The sequence below is a fragment of the Pseudorasbora parva genome, chromosome 3 (assembly GCF_024679245.1).
Source record: "Pseudorasbora parva isolate DD20220531a chromosome 3, ASM2467924v1, whole genome shotgun sequence".
In the NCBI taxonomy this organism is placed as follows: domain Eukaryota; kingdom Metazoa; phylum Chordata; class Actinopteri; order Cypriniformes; family Gobionidae; genus Pseudorasbora; species Pseudorasbora parva.
The window spans coordinates 50,087,011-50,105,654 of NC_090174.1; the positions used below are offsets into that span (position 1 = coordinate 50,087,011).

At 36.1% G+C, this 18,644-nt stretch overlaps 1 protein-coding gene across 2 annotated transcripts; it reads right to left on the minus strand.

Moving 5' to 3' along the window:
* Window positions 1-10: 10 nt before the first annotated feature.
* Window positions 11-16,933, minus strand: chfr (checkpoint with forkhead and ring finger domains, E3 ubiquitin protein ligase). 2 transcript variants are annotated; one of them, XM_067439372.1, is made up of 18 exons: window positions 16,806-16,933; window positions 15,615-15,771; window positions 14,266-14,365; window positions 11,777-11,886; window positions 11,613-11,672; window positions 10,743-10,910; window positions 10,394-10,588; window positions 8,955-9,129; window positions 8,105-8,259; window positions 7,502-7,664; window positions 6,281-6,423; window positions 6,076-6,192; window positions 5,911-5,994; window positions 5,763-5,833; window positions 4,792-4,879; window positions 4,019-4,126; window positions 3,801-3,873; window positions 11-3,019 (listed from the first exon to the last, which is right to left on the minus strand). In XM_067439372.1, exons 2-18 carry the CDS (start codon window positions 15,724-15,726, stop codon window positions 2,977-2,979), a joined length of 1,965 nt encoding a protein of 654 aa, XP_067295473.1. In that variant the 5' UTR covers window positions 15,727-15,771; window positions 16,806-16,933; the 3' UTR covers window positions 11-2,976. The 2 variants fall into 2 exon arrangements, with proteins under 2 accessions (XP_067295473.1, XP_067295472.1); XM_067439371.1 differs by having other exon boundaries at window positions 10,394-10,591.
* Window positions 16,934-18,644: the final 1,711 nt, after the last annotated feature.

The window sequence follows — 18,644 nt, forward strand, 5'->3', positions numbered from 1 at the left end:
GACAGTCATGTATTTTTATGTAGTCATTTATTATTAGTGCAGTAAATTAGACAGTTTGATTTCTAGGCATTAAAAACATGAGGCACGGCAAGCGCTAATTCAACTATGGGACTTACAGTGCTATTATATGTGCTTCTCTGTAGTTACTGATAAACAAAGTTTTCCTCCCTATTTGAAGCCCCAGTTTAAATTTTGATGAGGTAGAAATAAAAGAAAGAAAAAAAAACCTTTCCAAGCAAGTAAATATTTGCAGCGGAGTACATTTCCCTTTCAGCAAATGCAAAGCAGCCTCCAAAGCTTCTCTAACACTCGAGACCAACCCCGAATAAATCCCTCAACCCTTCCTGCAGATTTTAAGAGTTCATAGTATGAGACCCGCTTTATAGCTTAAATCTTAACACCATTTAACTAAACTAAAAACACCTTTTAGGTGCATACAAGAGCCTGTATAAGGTTTCAAAGAAAACTATAAACATGAAAGACATTTTTGTGTGTATATTTAGAAAGGGGTAATCTGACTGGTTTCTCATTGTATATTAACTGGTATGCCAAATAAACCTTAAAATATAGTTACTTTAAAAAATAAAAAAAACTACCAAATGCTTAAAAAAAAAAAAAAAAATAGGTGTCAGCATAACTTGCAACACCCACTAAACTTCCTTGTACCAACATTCCCAAAAAAAGTAAAAGGTAGGGGGCGTTATCCTGTATAAAACCACAACTTAACATTCACTAATGAAGTGTAGCAAATCCACCAAATGTGGCCGTTTGTCAGGTGCCATTAGTTTAGTGTGTGAGGCTTTAGAGTGCTGAGCCTTTCTGTCCACCTTCATTAAAGAGCAGTTGAGGGTTGTAGAGAATTGACCTCTATGGTTGGAGGAAGTCTAATCTGAGCCTCTGAAGAATGTCATGGTGTGAGGGACCACAGACCAGAGAAACATGGCACAAGCCAAAAAATAAAGCAGGCATTACACCTTTTTTTTTCTTTTGGAGCAATATAATATAACAGTAATGCAAAAGTTCCCTGCAAGGGTTTTAAAGAAAGAAAAAAAAAAACATTTATTTGCATCTAAAAGTAGGTGCATTGTTTTTTTTTAAAACTTTTGTTATATGTATTTATAACAGAAGGAACAACCTAGAACATAGAAAAGTATCAAAGTTAAAGTTGAAGGGTAACATTTTTGATAAAGGGCTAGTTCACCCAAAAATGAATGAATAAATAAATAAATAGACATCTTTAAAATAGTCCATGTGACTAACACTACAGTGGTTCAACCTCAATGTTTTAAAGTGACGAAAATATATTTTGCGTGCAACAAACAAACAGCAATAACGACTTTATATAAGAATCTTTTCACGTGTCAGACAGTTAAGCTGTTGACGCAGTGTACATCGTGCACTTTCAAAACGCTGTTTGTTTTTTGCGCACAAAAAGTACTCATCACTTCCTAAAATTAAGGTTCACCCACTGTAGTCACGGACTATTTTAATGTCTTTACTACCTTACTGGGCCTTGAAAGTGGTCATTAAATTGCTGTCTAAAAGGAGTCAAGAGAGCTCTCAGATTTAAATCAGAAATCTCTTCATTTGTGCTCCGAACGAAAATGAACGAAGGTCTTACATGTTTGGATCGACATGAGGGTGAATAATGTGTGATAGAATTTTCATTTTTGGGTGAACTAACTCGTTTTCGTCATGTGGCTTGATGCTTAATGCCACATTTCAATCACTCATTATGGTAACTATTTAATGGATCGCAATGAATGCATGTACACTAAAGTTTCATCAATTAAAAAAAAGGTAAAATATTTGTGAAACTATACCTAAAACCAATGTGGTTTACAGAGTTAAACAACAAACAGCTGAGTGTTAAATACACACAACTGAAATACAACTTCTTGGGGTAGACGAAAAAACTATTTTCTAGTCCAGAAATACAGATCTAGCCTAGTCAGAAAATATTTAAACTGCAATTATTTGGCCATATCATCGACCTACATAACCCCACCACACCTACAGGTGAAAGGAAAACTAAAATATGTTAGTTACTTAAGAAAACACTGGGGAAAGCATCAGACTAGCTAAAACTGGCCTCATTTGCATATGAATTGCATAAACCCTTCCCCAGAGGCCACAGCAAAAACTTCATAATCATAAGACGTGCGGAAGTCTTTATTATAAATCCGATTTGACTTGATTATCCACAGCAGTGCGATATTACCCTCAGTCTTGTGTTATAAAAAATCTCTTATATGCCTTTAGAACAGCCCTGCAAATGAGAGAACAAATACACACTGTCCACTCTGACTTCACATGGCTTATTGCCCTCTCAAAAAGAAGCTACCGATGCTGAATACCTAACATGTAATATTTTAGTGCACTTGACCATAGTCACCTCTAGAACACAATCATCCCTTTTTATAACATATAATTTTCAATGTTCTCAGTAGCACGTAAATGTTTTGAGCAGTTCACAATAATAGCATTACATCGAGATGTCAGACATTTGGAAGAACTGTGAGACATATGCAAAGAAGTGCACAAAGAACACTTAAAGTCAACTCTTAGGCACCAAAGGTTAGTTTGTATATAATTTGTATATTGTATAATGTTTAAGCTAATAAGCTTTTTGCAAGAAAGTGATTGCCAACGTTGTCTCGGTTTACAAATGCAAGCATAGATGCGACAAGAATCCATAGTGGAACGAAGTGTGCTTACTGAAAGTGTGACGGTGGAAAATGAGTGTCTGTCTCTACACACAGCGCAGATCCAGAGCAAATGTTTCCACGTTCAAACCATATTTGAAGGATGATTGGTTTATCATCATCTGATTGACTTTGCATATGTAAAGTTGCCATCTAGAGGACAAAAACAGGTATAACACCTGCCCGCAGCAGATCAGTTACCCAGAAGCGTGCTGATGATGAAGCTACCTCCCAAACCACTGCTGTCAAATCAAGTGTCGCTCCACCAGCTTTAGTTCTTAAAACGCGTCTGCTCGCACACATGGTTGAATTTCCTGAAAGAGGAGAAAACAAAATTACTGATTAAGATTGATCATTGTGTGTTAGCATGATTATGATGTAGAATCACACACATTTACAGACTTTGTACACAGGTGCTGGTCATATAATAAGAATATCATCAAAAAGTTGATTTATTTCACGAATTCCATTCAAAAAAAGAAACTTGTATATTATATTCATTCATTATCATCACACACAGACTGATATATTTCAAATGTTTATTTCTTTTAATTTTGATGATTATAACTGACAACTAAGGAAAATCTCATACTGAAATTCAGTATCTCAGAAAATGAGAATATTACTTAAGACCAACACAAAGAAGAGTCTTTAGAAATTTTGGCCAACTAAAAAGTATGAGCATGAAAAGTATGAGCATGTACAGCGCTCAATGCTTAGTTTGGGCTCCTTAGTACTTCAGAAGCAACAACATATATTTACACATTTCCTGGAAGACAAATTAAGTCCAATTTACCTTGATCTTCAAATTCCAGTAAAATTAATAGTATGTAAAATATCTTATTCAGGACAGTACTAAATAAAAATAACATGCATTTTATTAAAATTATTCACATTTGCACAGATTCTGCAAGCAGTTCACATAGTTGTTCTTGCAACTGTAAATGTACTAACAAACAGGTCTATGTTGTTTCACTGCAGACTGACACTACATAGATGTGCATTAGCTGCCCTCTACTGGTGGATTTAAGTATGGAGCCTTTCAGAGGACAGATAAGATGTGATTAACTGTTAGTTTACATGTCGCCCACTTACAAAGCATGGTGTGCCTTCACTTGAGTCCGACAGTTGCGTCCCCAGTAACAGTCTGGTCTGGAGGTCACAGCATCTGTGATAAAACAAGCAAACATACTGCATACAAAAACATATTTTTCCCCCTCATTTCCAGCTAATTCTGTAGTTTTATAGATTTGGCTTCATAGAGACACTAATATGACTGCGTAGCTTTGTGTTACGTTGGATATGAGTCTTACCTGGCAGCTCTGCTGGAGGAATACGCTCTCTGTATTTGTATGCGAGCTCTCTAAAAGTGCGAAGTCCACAGCAATAGCACAGGAAAGACTTGCCAGTGATTCTATAATCTGAAATACATGCAAATACAATCAACTGTGAATTACAACAGAGCATTTATTCAAGTCACTTTCAATGAAATAGTAGTAGCTGAACTGACTTCATTTCTTGTTTGTAGAGGGGAGTGATATGCAAAATGACAAATCTGCTGAAATTTGTCTGCCGGTATAATAAACTCAGTAATGTGTAATTTTTGGGAATATGCATTCACGTCACTACATTCAGAGAAAAAAACGAAGGGTTTGTTAGAAAAAAGATCTCTGATGTAAAACTAAAGACTTCAGATATACAAAGACAGATGACTCATATTACTATAAATGGGAGAAAGTGTAACGCAACAATCATGTTTTTTTTTATTTGAGCGTTTAGAATCAAAATTATATGAGACAGTTGTCAGATTTCCTTCACCAATGAATTCTGACAACAACCGTCTTATAAAATTTAGTTTCTTTAAAATACGAAGAAATGTAAGAATTTCATGTACCCTGTTCAAAGAAATAGGAGCTGTACTTGTCTTGCATGACTGAACTAGCTGCCCGAGAGGTGTTTAAAAGATGGTCACTGAGTGAAATGACTTGCCTTAAAGGGACAATATTGTTTTCTTTTTATAACCCAACCTTACTTGAACCTGTGTCAAGATCTTCAACAATTCTCAATATGAGCAAAGGACATTTACCAGAGAGATGGTACAGGCCCTGCTGTACAGCCTGGAGAGCTTCCTGCAGCATGTGCCTCCAGCTCATTCCTCGAGAAGTCAAATAGTTCTGCCACAAAGAAAGCAGAAATAATCAACAAACACAGAGCTTATACAGGTAGACAATTCAAACAACGATTGAATTTAACACTGAATATATCTGGGGGTAAAATATCCTCCTGATAATGCTGATAATTAACTAAAGAAAATGGTACCGGTGCTTTACCGTGTAAAGGTGACTGTTTAAGTTACGGTTTGAGGAGGATGGCTAGGATGGCTTTTTGAGTAAATTATGGGAAAATTATCATTTTTAGTCAAACAAACCCTTTAACATATTAACTGTAGCTTGATAATAAATGACAGGTCATTGTTTTAGAGTCAGACAATGAGATTGTTCTACCAATTTTATCATTCATCAGGGGGTAAAAGAGTAATCAAATGTCATCATTAATAAAAAATAAACAATTAAGCTGATATAAAATATAATATAAAAACAAATATTAGATAATGTATAAACTAAAAATAAAAAATAATGATCTGAAATATAATGATAAATTAAAACATTGAAACAAAGTACAACAAATATACTAAAACGAAAATCTAATTCAAAACATTATTAAAGTCAATTTTAAATATTCATAATTCACTTTATTCAAATATTTATATAGCACTTTATTCAATATAGATGGTTTCAAATCAGCGAAACTTAAATAATGGATCAATGATGCAAACAGAATTCAATTTTGCTGTAAAGCAACTCTAAAAAGACAATGTTATTATTCATCTGTTGGTTCAGTTCAGTTCAATAACTGTGTAAGGTTCATCAATTATGAAAAAGTTAAATTCAGCCATTAAGCAGCTCTGCCAAAAACAGGGATGTCATCACCCAGTAAAGTCAAAAATTACATATAAATAATAGAGATGTCAAGTGTGAGCAAACAAACCATACATACCTGAAGGACTTCAGACTCATATTGATTGCCATTAAAAACTCCATCCAGACATTTGTCATTAAGGTTAAGTTCTGTGAGGAGAAATGACCATTATCATTATTATACAATAACACAGGCAGTCAGAAATCGTAACCACTCTGAAACCTACCGTTGAAATACGCTAGACAGCCATGACAACCAATTCGCTGGCAGCCCCAGTACACATGACAGAAAGGTTTCTGGCACACCATACCTGTTCAATGGAGCAGACAACAAATCATCAGGCAACTCCAGCAGGCCAAAACATTGATGGACAGGTGTCAGGGTCACTCACAGTGCTGCGGGGACATCTGAGGGGGAAGGTACTCGAAGCGCCGGTCAGGCATGGGCTGCAGGCAGCAGGTGCAGATGAGGTGACTGCCCTGAGGGGAACATCTGAACTCCTGAGAAGCTACGGTAGGAATGGTGGATTTAAGCACATGTAGAATTGCGTGGATTTGTCAGTTGGTGTGTGTGAGTGCATTGTGAGCATAAATAACCTGTGGAAGTATCAGAGGATGTGGAGGGGCCTTCTCCAGGCACTTTAGCTGGCCCATCTGATTGAGCAGGCTCACAGATCCACAGGGCGGAGCTAAGCTCTTTCCGATAACCCGGACACTGCCGACACATCATGTAGGGCTGACTGTGAACAAAAAGTTCATTAGGATGATTCTATATATACAACCTACAGGACATCTACTATTTTAAGATCAAATACAAAAAACTACATTTTCTTGGAAGTGGAAGTGAAATACAGTACAGGCCAAAAGTTTGGACACATTACTATTTGTAATGTTTTTAAAAGAAGTTTCTTCTGCTCATCAAGCCTGCATTTATTTGATCAAAAATACAGATTTTTTTTTATTGTGATATATTAGAATTTAAAATATTTGGTTTTCAATATCTTATACTTTAAATGATCATTTATTTCTGTGATGCAAAGCTGAATTTTCAGGATCATTACTCCAGTCTTCAGTCACATGATCCTTCAGAAATCATTCTAATATTTTGATTTATTATGAGTGCTGGAAACAGTTCTGCTGCCTAATATATTTGATGAATAAAAGGTTCAAAAGAACTGCATTTATTCAAAATAAAAACATTTTCAAATAATATAAATCTCCTTTACTAGCAATTTTTATAAAATTAACACATCCTTGCTGAATAAAATTATTGATTTATTTAAAAAAAAAAAAAAAAAAAAAGGAAAAAAAAAGACTGACCCCAAATTACTGACCAGCAGTGTATATTGTTGTTACAAAAGATTTCTATTTTAAAAACATTTGCTTCTTCTTCTTTTTTTTTTCAAAGTAAAAAAAAAATCATCAAAGTATTATAAAAAAGTATCATAGGTTATGAAAAAATATTAAGCAGCAGAACTGTTTCCAACTTTGAAAATGAATCATCATATTAGAATGATTTCTGAAGGATCATGTGACTGAAGACTGGAGGAATGATCCTGAAAATGCAGCTTTGCATCACAGAAATAAATGATCAGAAATAAATGACTCTATTAAAGTATAATAAATTGAAAAACAATTATTTTAAATTGTAATAATACATCACAATATTATTATTTTTTCCTGTATTTTTGATCAAACAAATGCAGGCTTGATGAGCAGAAGAAACTTCTTTCAAAAACATTACAGATAGTAATGTGTCCAAACTTTTGGCCTGTACTGTATACTGCAGCATATGAATAACAGTGTTAGGATGCTGACCTCATGTCAGAAATGTCGCTGTCATTGTCTGAGAGTTCAAACAGATAGTCTGAACTGCCCTCCTCATCTGAGAAGGAGCGCTCGACTTTCGGCTGCAGCATGTCCTGTGTGATCTTGTTCCGGGCATCCATGCTGCACAAGTCCTCTTCACTCCGACACTTCTCTGAGAATAAAAAAACAAATGAAAAAAAGCCACAAAAATTCTAAAATTTGTTCAACTTTAACAGCAGCACAATTGGTTTCAACATTGATAAGAAATATTTTTAGCACCAAATCAGCATATTAGAATGAATTCTAAAGGATCATGTGACACTAATGCCTGCTGAACATTCAGCTTTGGAATCACAGTAATAAATGACATTTTACAATATATTACAATAATTAACATTTTTAAAATTGTAATACTATTTCACAAGATTGCTGTATTTTTGACAAAATTATTGCTGGCTGAATGAGCATAACAGACTGCTTTAAAAAAAAATATTATAATAATAATTCTTAATGGATGTAAAGTGCAAACTTAACTCAATATGATTAAAAAATAAGATCTCTGTTAAACTCTTTGACATTGATTCTTTAGTTAGGTTTTGTGTGATACAATACCTGGGTGCTGGAGAAGGTAAGCCTCCACCAGGTTGTTGAGAATGTGGTTTTTACGGATTCTCTCCACAGGACATCGACAGGTGGGGCAGAAGGAAGAACGTTCCATCCAGCCGGAATAACAGGCAGCGCAAAATGTATGCATGCAGGGCTGAAGACTGAATGGAAGCACACACATTAACTATTGGAAATTCACTCAAACTCAGCCTCCACACACCTTATTAAATTCCTTCTTTAAATCATTTAAATAAAAGTCTACATTCACAGGTTAGTTCACCCAAATTTTGTATTTCTGTCATTAATTACTCACCCCCACGTCGAGAGCTTCATTGATAAAATCACAAATAAATATATTTTTGATGAAATCTGAAAGCTCTCTGATCTCTCCATAGACAGTAACACAATGACCACTTTCAAGGTCCAGAAAGGTAGTAAAGACATCGTTAAAATAGTCCATGTGACTACAGTGGGTCAACCTTAATTTTAATGAAGCGAAGAGAATACTTTTAGTGCACAATAAAACAAAAAAATACCTTTATTCAACAATGTCTTCTCTTCTTTAATGCCACTCTCTTACGCTATTCACGTTATCGGGCTAGTCACACAGTGCAGCGCTTCCAGGGCAGCTTACCATTGGCTTAGCATCACATGCATGCGTTGTGGTGCTTGTGAATCGCATAAAAGAGTGACACGGAAGGTCTTTCGGGCTTGGAACGACATGAGGGTGAGTAATTAATGAGATCATTTAAAATGTTTGGGTAAATTAACCCTTTAAGTAAACAACTGCAAGGTATTTATGCTTGCCAACATGTCCATTCAGGTGCTAGTGTGGATTTGTGCACACTGGACTGACCTGACACAGTCATGCAGCAGGTCTTGGCAGACGATGCATGTGAGGGATTCTTCCATCTTGTCTGTTGTGGCTCCCTCAGTCTTCTCTTTACCCCCTGCTCCTCTGATAGGGACCTGAGGAGCTGCTGCAGAATCAGCAGAATCACTGTGAGAAGATCCAAACCCCTTCGGATCATCTGCAAGAAAGAAAGATACATAAACGTTACATTTGACAGTGTTCATATTCTAGAACAGATCTGAAACGCATTTTAATACCATATATACACTACTGTTCAAACGTTAGAAAGATTTTTTAAACATAAATTAACTTTTATTTAGCAAGTATGCAGCCACAGTAATGACATGCATTTACTTGCATGCGTTACACAATAGGTGATTATTTCAAATTAAAATCTGTTCTTTTCGACTCTATTCATCAAAGAATCTTAAAAAATATGCATCGTTTGCACAAAAATATTAAGCAGCACAACTGTTTTCAACATTATAACAATAAGAAATGTTACTCAAGTACCACGTGACAATGAAGACTGGAGTAATGCTGCTGAAAATAGAGCTTTGCCGTCACAGGAACATATTAAGATATATTAAAAAAGAAAAGTGATTTCAAACTGTAAAAATATTTCACAATATTACTGTTCGTTCATTTGCCAGAGGGAGAACTGGCACCCTGACTGAACCTGGTTTCTCCCAAGGTTTTTTTCTCCATTCTGTCACCTGATGGAGTTTTGGTTCCTTCCCACTGTCACCTCTGGCTTATGGAATTTTTTTTGTCAGGGGACACTAAATATTCAATAATATGGTTGTATGGATCTGCCTGCATTGACACCACATGAGAACTGAACTGAGCTGGACAATCACATCACTGTTTTCTCTAGAGCTGAAAACAAACTCTGTTGCATTATTTTCCTGTTGTCATTGTAAAGTTGCTTTGAAACAGATCTGTATTGTAAAAAGTGCTATATAAATAAAAGTGACTTGACTTGTAAGTTTGATCAAATAAATGCAGCCTTGGTGCACAAGAGAGAGACTTAAAACCTTACTAACCCTAAACTTCTGAACAGTGGCTTACATGGCGATCTTAAACCCCCAGAGATGCAGTCTAGCAGTTAGTGCATGTGCTTATGGGTTACACTGGCTCATATCTGGCTTATGATACTGTCAGACCCTGTTGCCAATGTGTCACTATCACTTCCTATATTTCTTACACAAAAATGACACATTATAATACATGTCACTCAATCACATTGCCAGATTTATCACAGGCTGCTTTCTAAAAACTTTCACAGTACTCTAAAAAAGTTGCCAAGTTAGCAACTATTAAAGGCGTTAAACTGACATGTTGGAATACAGATGCTCAGACCGCTCAAAATAGACAGAAATCATAAATTATTTAAAATTCATCACATATGGTTGTTTTTCCAAAACTGTGTGTTACAGCACCTCTGTCAGTTTTTCTTCTTTTCCTCTGCATTTCCACCTCCGGCTCTGTCTGTTGTCCTCCCTCTGTCCAGTAGGTCCACTTCAGGCGGGTGTGATTCATGACCGGCTCCCCAGGGCTGCCTGCTGGTGCAGTCATCTCTGATTCTCCTTTACGAACAACCGAAGAACTGACTGGGTTCTTATTTGCAGACACATCTGCTAAATGGTAAATGGGATGTAAAAACACTGTCAATTTGAAAATCTCATTGCATAGATGAACAGAAGCCAAAAAAGCCATTACATTTACATTTATATGATAATCACTTTCTTATCAAAGCAACTTGCATGAAATTGCATATACAGTGATTACCAGAGCAAGTAGATAAGGGCATGTTGTAGAAGTGGAAGGACGAGCTGGAGGTAGATGGCTGGGAGTCCTCATGCCCAGACGGAGGTAGAGGCTTCAAAATAACAGGCTCTACTGGTGCTGGTTCACTCTCGGTTTCTGTCAGATCAGAATCTTCTTCTCTCCCAGCATCTGCGGGGACCACAAAGAGAAAACTGTAACTTGCAGAAATAGTTCACTCAAAAAAGATGAAATAGGGATTTAAAGTCAACACAAAATTAAAATGGACAAACTGTGAGCGCTTCATCCGTGCATATTCTTCCAAAGAGAGAAAGCTTTCATAATCGCTCTCTAATCTTCAAAATGTAGTAAAGGCAAGCTCATACAACTTTTGGAAGGGTTTCCAAGGTCTGTGACAAAACCCAAATCTGTGCTTATTGTGGTCTGCTACACGATCCGAGCCATTTTCAAACCTGCTTGATATCATCGTCACATGATCTTGTAGTCTGTGCGATGCAATGGAAAGGTGGAACTAATACAACCAACCACAGTGCAGGTATAAGCAGAAAAAAAATCTTGTAATCACTAATTTTTTGCTTGAATTTATGCAAGAATTAATTTGTGCTTGAATTTATAAAAATCTATTTGCTTCTTTCCCCACTGCTGGTCGGGCCTGCCTCTTTACAAAAGGTCTTGTAGTTTGTGCACCTTGTCGGTGTTGTGTTGTGTTGTGTAGCGCTGCTACGACAAGGCAACATGACCTTGTTGTTTATAGTGTGAGCAGCTTGCTTTAACGCTCTGTTCCTTTTTTCTGCTGACAGTCTATAGCAAAACGAACATCTGTATAACAAACAGGAACATCTAAATGAATGTTATAATCAATATCTTGTTTACCATCAACGTCCTGTGAGGCACTTTCTTCTGGCCTGATGGCCTGATACACGTAAGCAATGTCTGCAAAACAGAAAACAGATGAGTGATGTGGCTAATCTGGGTCATCTGTTTGGAAGCAACTGTACTAGCAAAACAGAAAATGTTTAATATATATGAAAACGTACTTTGTTCTGGCTCATTTTTCCTGTACACAAAGTAAATGACATCACCATTCTGGAGTAAATGCGTCTGTTTCTTCACCACTTTGGACATGTTGATCACTGTCCCATTGGTGCTGATACAAACAAACAGACAATCAATAAGCAGAAATCTAACAAATTATGGATTCCTCTGAATGCATAGTGTGGTATTCAGAGGGTAAATGATGTAGGCCAATGGAGTTTTTGTAAATTTTATTTTTAGGGACTATGGACCAAAAAAAAAAAAAAAAGGATATAAAGTTATCAGGAAACATCACAAGCTGGACTGAAAATCTGAGCAACATGTCTAAGCACATGCAATTAACTGCAAGGCCACATTTCTGATACCCACACTGTCTTCTGTCGTACTCGGAACATATTTGATAGGTATCTTCAAAGATTAAAAATTAATTATTAATTCTTTTAAGATAATGAATAGTTGACATTTAAATGGCAAAGAAAAAGCTGTCCAAGAACTTGCATTCCCATCACACTGACTAAGCATTACATAGACTGTCTAACAGACACACTCACTTAATTAGCTAGATGGAAATGTACAGCAGCGGTGAGCTAGCATACATATCAATACATGAGACAAGACATACAGTTTCTACAGACACAAATCAACTAGAGTATCAACCATTCTCTGACTATTAACCAAATTACAATTAATTATTAACCAAAGAAATGATTAAATGTCATGAGGGAATTGGATATATATTTGCCGCAGGGCCAAGCATGTCATTAATTGAATTCACTTACTTATGTAATTAGAAGTCACTCAGTATAATTTGCAAAAACTTAATAAAACTAAAAAGACTTAATGTCAACTGCCACTACTGAAGTTTTTTTATTGGATGGGCATTAAACTTACATTATACACTATTCTTCCAAAATAATATCAGATACATTAACACAACTTCTTTGTTGTGTAAATGTATACACAACAAAGTAACATTTTTCCTATAATCAATGTACAGTAGTGGCAAAAAATTATGTCTGGCCAAGAAAAATATACATCGGCACATTTTATTCAAAGATTTCTAAGCATATTGCATAATTGTGCTCTAAGTTAACTGTTTATATTTGTGATAAAGTCATGAAACATGGCAAATTGTGCAGACAAGTTTTGGCCAGGCTGCCATACATAGAAATTATGAACGCATGCCTTTTTTAGGCTGAATAATTTGCCAGATAAACACTTAAATCAAGTTTATTATTTTGTTCTTCCCTCACATTTTCACATCACACAAATTTTAACAATATAAAATACTTTTCTCATATTTTGATGGTTTAATCAAACGTAATGTGTCATTAAAAACAAATATTCTTTCAGGACATCACTTTTGGCTACTACTGTACATATCTACATTGATCAGGCATAAAATTATGACTCCATGCATCAGACTTTTTTGTTCAGCACATCCCACAGATGCTTAATTGAGATCTGGGGAATTTGGAGGCCAAGTCAACACCTCAAACTCATTGTTATGCTCCTCAAACCATTCATGAACCATTTTTGCTTTGTGGCAGGGCACATTACCCTGCTTAAAGAGGTCCCAGCCACCAGGAAATAGCGTTTCCATTAAATGGTGTAGGCTACATGGTCTGCAACAATGCTTAGGTAGGTGGTATGTGTCAAAGTAACATCCACATGGATGGCAGGACCCAAAGGTTCGAGGAGAACATTGGCCAGAACGTCACACCGCATCTACCAGCTTGCCTTAATCCCATTTTGCATCCTGGTGCCATGTGTTCCACAGGTATGCGACACACTCGCACCCGGCCATTCACGTGTCGTGACGTAAAAGAAAACGTGATTATCAGACCAGGCCACCTTTTTCCATTACTCCGTGGTCCAATTCAGATGTTCACGTGCCCCCTGTTGCTGCTTTCAGCAGTAGACAGGGGTCAGCATGGGCACCGTGACTGGTCTGTGGCTATGCATCCACATACGCAACAAACTGCGATGTACTGTGTATTCTGGCACATTTCAATCAGAACTAGCAATCGTCTTGAGCAATTTGAGCTAAAGTAGCTTTTCTGTTTGATCGGACCACACGGGCCAGCCTTCACTCCCCATGTGCATCAATGAACCTTGGCATGAAAACCACTTTTGATAGATACTGACTGACCACTACAGTCTGAGAACTCCCCACAGGAGCTGCAGTTTTGGAGATACTCTGACCCAGTTGTCTAGCCATCACAAATTGGCCCTTGTCAAACTCACTCAAATCTTGACGCTTGACCATTTTTCCTGCTTTTAACACATCAGCTTTGAGGACAAAATGTTCACTTGTTGCCTAATATATCAGGCAATAACAGGTGCTATAACAGGTGCCGTGATGAAGAGATAATTAGTGTTATTCACTTCACCAGTTATGCTTGATCGGTGCACATATAGAAAAAAGGAAGGAACATGATACTGCCATGAAATTATTCAACAATTCAAGTACATTAACTTATTGTCTTACCTCATGTCCTCCAGCCACACCTTTCCTGAGTTCTGATCTTGAGTGATTTTGCAATGGCTCCCTGAGACCAGTTTATTAGCCGGAAATGAGAGGTCACAATCTATAAACAAAATATGTGAGGTTATGATACATTGATACAATGAATACGTTCTCTTCTGCATTATATACAATCCATCACTGTGTGCTATGCCAAAGAAAAAAAGTAGGTCATTATAATCCTTTAACAAAAAGAAATGTTCCACTAATAAATAAGACTGACACCAAGCTCTTAGGCCCTGTGCCAGACTAAGCCTTTACACAAATCTGCAAAAATGCAAGATTTAGCTATAACAGTATGTAAAAATGAAAACATATATTTTGCATAAAGAAAATAAAGCTTCATTTTAGGACCATTACTATTATTAGCATTTTCCTCACAAATTTCTCAATACTGTAATGCAAATAAACAAACAATCACAATTATTCATAATAATAACAATAATACTTAAGTATTTTCACACTGCAGTAGTGCATGTTTCTATCAAAACTACGGTCATTGGATTAGTTGACAGGGAATGTATGAAATTATAAATAAACGTTTCAATGCAAGTCGCTTTGTCTACGAGGATGCATAAAGGAGAAAACTAAAATGACAAATGGCACACCTGACAATTTTATCCTGCTTGAATCTAAAATATATGTCATAACGAAAGTAAAATGGGTTTGCGAAAGCACCTTCATGTCGACTTTAATAAAGCACGTTTATCTTTTCTCTTCCTGACCTAGCCTATTACTTCTCTCTCCCAGACACATTAGGCATGCAAGTCTTAAATGAAGTATAGTGTGGCATGATGTGAGTTTAAAAATTAGACTATTAGAGTAATGAAGCATATCTGTTCTGCTAATAACCAGTGCGTGTGTCACTGTGAAGCACACAGAACCAAACAGACACATGGATTGATATTAATTAAAGCGGGAAAGTCTTCAAACCCAGACAGAGTCAAAGGGATACAACCTTTCCATGCACACCAGCACAGCACAAAAAACTACTTAATATTCCAAGAGCATGTCTTCAATAGACGCCTTTGTCATTATTTGGGTGGGGGTTCGTTTGCAGAACTAAAGAGAGTATTGTTAAAGGCATGGGCTCACTGAATACATGCAGACATCGCTTCAGACTGATTATCTTGAGGGAAAAAAGTAAAAACTAATAAAAGTTAATAAGTAAAACTTAAAGTCATAGAGTCTATGAGGAAGTTTTGGGAAAATCAAATAATGGAGAAGCCCTTTTAAAATGAAACTATTATTTCACAAGAGCATTGAGCAATTAGAATGATCAAAGACTTTATTAGTGACGATATTCACTGCACCTTTTTTTCTCCCCACGGTGCACTCTCTATTTATGAGTAATATCTCTGACCCTGGAGATTCATCAACTTTTACGAGTTTCCCCCAGGCCTGACCGCTGCCCTGATGCGCCATCTTCTCCTCGCCCTTATTTTACCTGCCAGACAGCAATCACGTCACCTGCAGCATAAGGCAAGGAATAAAACACAAATACGTCATAAAGGTAAATAAATGCAAAGGCATTCACCCACAATGCTGATTACATTATGATACAGAGTTGAAAAAATCTGTATCATAGAGTGTGAAAGGCTACACACACCATGCTTACAAAAATAAACCAATTAGAAAATGGGTGTGAAATATAGGGGTAAAATCACTATCAAACTGTATGAGAATCACTCACCTCGGGGGACAAGAGAAGTTTGTGTGTGTGTGTGTGTGTGTGTGTGTGTGTGTGTGTGTGTGTGTGTGTGTTTTAATTTTAGATTATAAGCTCATGATGTCCTTCTACTTAAACTGTAATGCAAAACATTTAGTTGCACATTTATTTGGAATTTGTTTTGAATTCATATTTTTAAAAGAAAATGAGGATGGGGTTGTAAATTTGATTACTGCAATAAATTCATACATAAAATGTAAAACCTTCATGCAATCTAGTAGTAGGCTAGAGCAGGGTGTAACAAAACTGTTTGTAACGTTAACTTACTTGATAGAATTTAAAAAAAAAAAAAAAAAGGTAACAGAGAGTTACGTATATTTAAACTACTGAAGCATTCAGACAATTCAGAAAATTACATTTCACGCAATGACAGGCGCTTTTAAGGTAAATGTTACACATTCTCTGATCTCACCTAAGTTAACGTTAACGTTACTTGATAAACATAATTTTCAGCTAGCGTTAAGTTATTAAGTCAGTGTGCTAACCAGCTAACTGAAGCTCCCAACGAGTTCGGTCTAAAGCGAAAGTCACTAGAAACTAGTAAACTAAATGATACGAGCTGAATGTGTAAAATCTTTTTAAAAGTAACTTAACTGTTTTTAAGTTGAGTTTTGTTTCGGGAAGCTAAACAACAACGTGAAACGGCGCAATGTTTACGCGAAGGGCTGCTAACTCTGAGTCGCTAGCCCACAATCATACCCGACAGTATACAGTTCAAAATAACAGAAAAAGCGTAAACTCAACCTGTAATGTTTTCAATGTAACAGTTACTAACCTAACCAGCGTCCGAAAGTATCCGGAGCATTAGCGCATGCTGACTTGAATCCCCTGTGAGCTTTCGTTTTTATTTTGTGGAACACTTCCTGGCCAGCAGTGGCATTTTTAGGCATCAGCTGATAGAAGAGAGGAGAGGAGGAGGAGGAGGAGGAGGAGGAGGAGGAGGAGGAGGAGGAGGAGGAGGAGGAGGAGGAGGAGGAGGAGTGTGTGCTGGGGGGGGGGGGGGGGGAGGCTATGGGAATGAAGCTAGCAGGGGGTCACCATGCCTCTGTCTGGCTCATGTGAAAGCCCTGAACAAAAACCTGTCTGGAATGATGTCTAGACAAGAGACTGATACACATTTCAGCACTAGACATCACTTATGGAGTTATGGACTGTTGTGAATGAGGAATTGTAGCATAATTATTTTAATAATGCTTAAAGAATTAAATATTTGGAGAGTTTTATTTGTATAATAACTATATACTATATTTAAAAGAAGAATTAAAAAGATTTTATGCCTGCACATATTCATTTTGAAAATGTATTCTATTGATAACAATAAGCCTGTAAAAATGTCCACCTAGTTCAACTTAAAAACTTCAGTTTAGTTGTTGCTATAAAATCAAAGTTTCTGTAAAGTCATTTAAATCTACTGCTCTCTGTTCATGGCTGTACAGTATTCGTTGTTTCAGATTAGCAAAGTAAGTTCAAAAACAGATGATTCACTGTAGCCTACTAGCATGCATTCTGTGGCCAGTTGCATGAAGCTAAGTATTATGTTTTTAGACTAAGTATTATGCAAACGTTCCATCGATTATACAGATCTGTGAATCGGGCACTGCTCACTTGTCATGATAAGTGGCCTCAACTTTCATATTTAATATTCAAGCCTTTACATTGTATAAATATTTTATAGATCTCTGTATGATAATACAAAGTGGTTTAAAGTTATAGCCCAGAGTTAAAATGACAGTAACACCACATTTGGAAAACCACATTTTAGAAAAACATCTCAATTTATTTTTTCCTTCTTATAAAAAATATTTGAATACAAAAGAAAATGAGTAGCCTACAACGTCTTTAACACTAAGAAGCAGAATAATAATAATAATATTAAAAAACTGTCATGGAAAAAAAGTGTACACTGCCCTGTTCATCTTGCTCTTAATAATCATATTGCATTATTTATTTTTTTATTTTTTATTTTTACAAAAAAAAAAGAGTCAATTTAATTAAACAAATTCTCTTCACGTTATATCTAACAAAACTTGGTTCAAAAAAATACATTGTTAGCTTATAAAATTATTTAATAATTATTGCTAACAGTTGCCTACATCACACAGAGGGTCTTTGTATAAAAATGATATCTATTATATCATGTTGAAAATGCAGCCTTGGTGAGCATTCTTTTTTATTTATTTTTATTTTTAATTATTTTTAAAACTTTTGAACGGCAGTGTCTAGAAAAAAAAAATTGTAGTCCCGGCTTGCAAGAAAATTATTATATTTGGTTGCATCAGAAAAAACACCTTGAATTAAAACACTGCCATCTAACACCATCCAGGCAGATGATAAACACTGGTCTAGAACCCAAAGTTTACTTGAATTGATCATAAACGAGTATATCAACTCTCTATCAGATGATGATTTAAAAAATAAGTCTATATAAATATCCTGCTTTTTAGCTAGATGGCCTCAGTGTATTTATGTTCTGATACGAATTATGTTTAGATGAGTAAAATGTGGGTATACACTAACAAATTCAGATCTCCTCCCAGACAGGGTCAGAAGAAGGATTTGGAATGTGGGGGATACATTAAGAAGGAGGTCTTTGGGTTGAAACGAGAGCGAGAGA

Coding starts and splice junctions, on each gene's coding strand:
- chfr (XM_067439371.1), bottom strand. CDS start 15,726: ATGGCGCATCAGGGCAGCGGTCAGGCCTGGGGGAAACTCGTAAAAGTT. Junction 9,130..10,393: donor AAGAAGAAAAACTGACAGAG/GTGCTGTAACAC, acceptor TCTTTCTTGCAG/ATGATCCGAAGGGGTTTGGA. Junction 8,260..8,954: donor CTGCTGCATGACTGTGTCAG/GTCAGTCCAGTG, acceptor GCTTCCATTCAG/TCTTCAGCCCTGCATGCATA.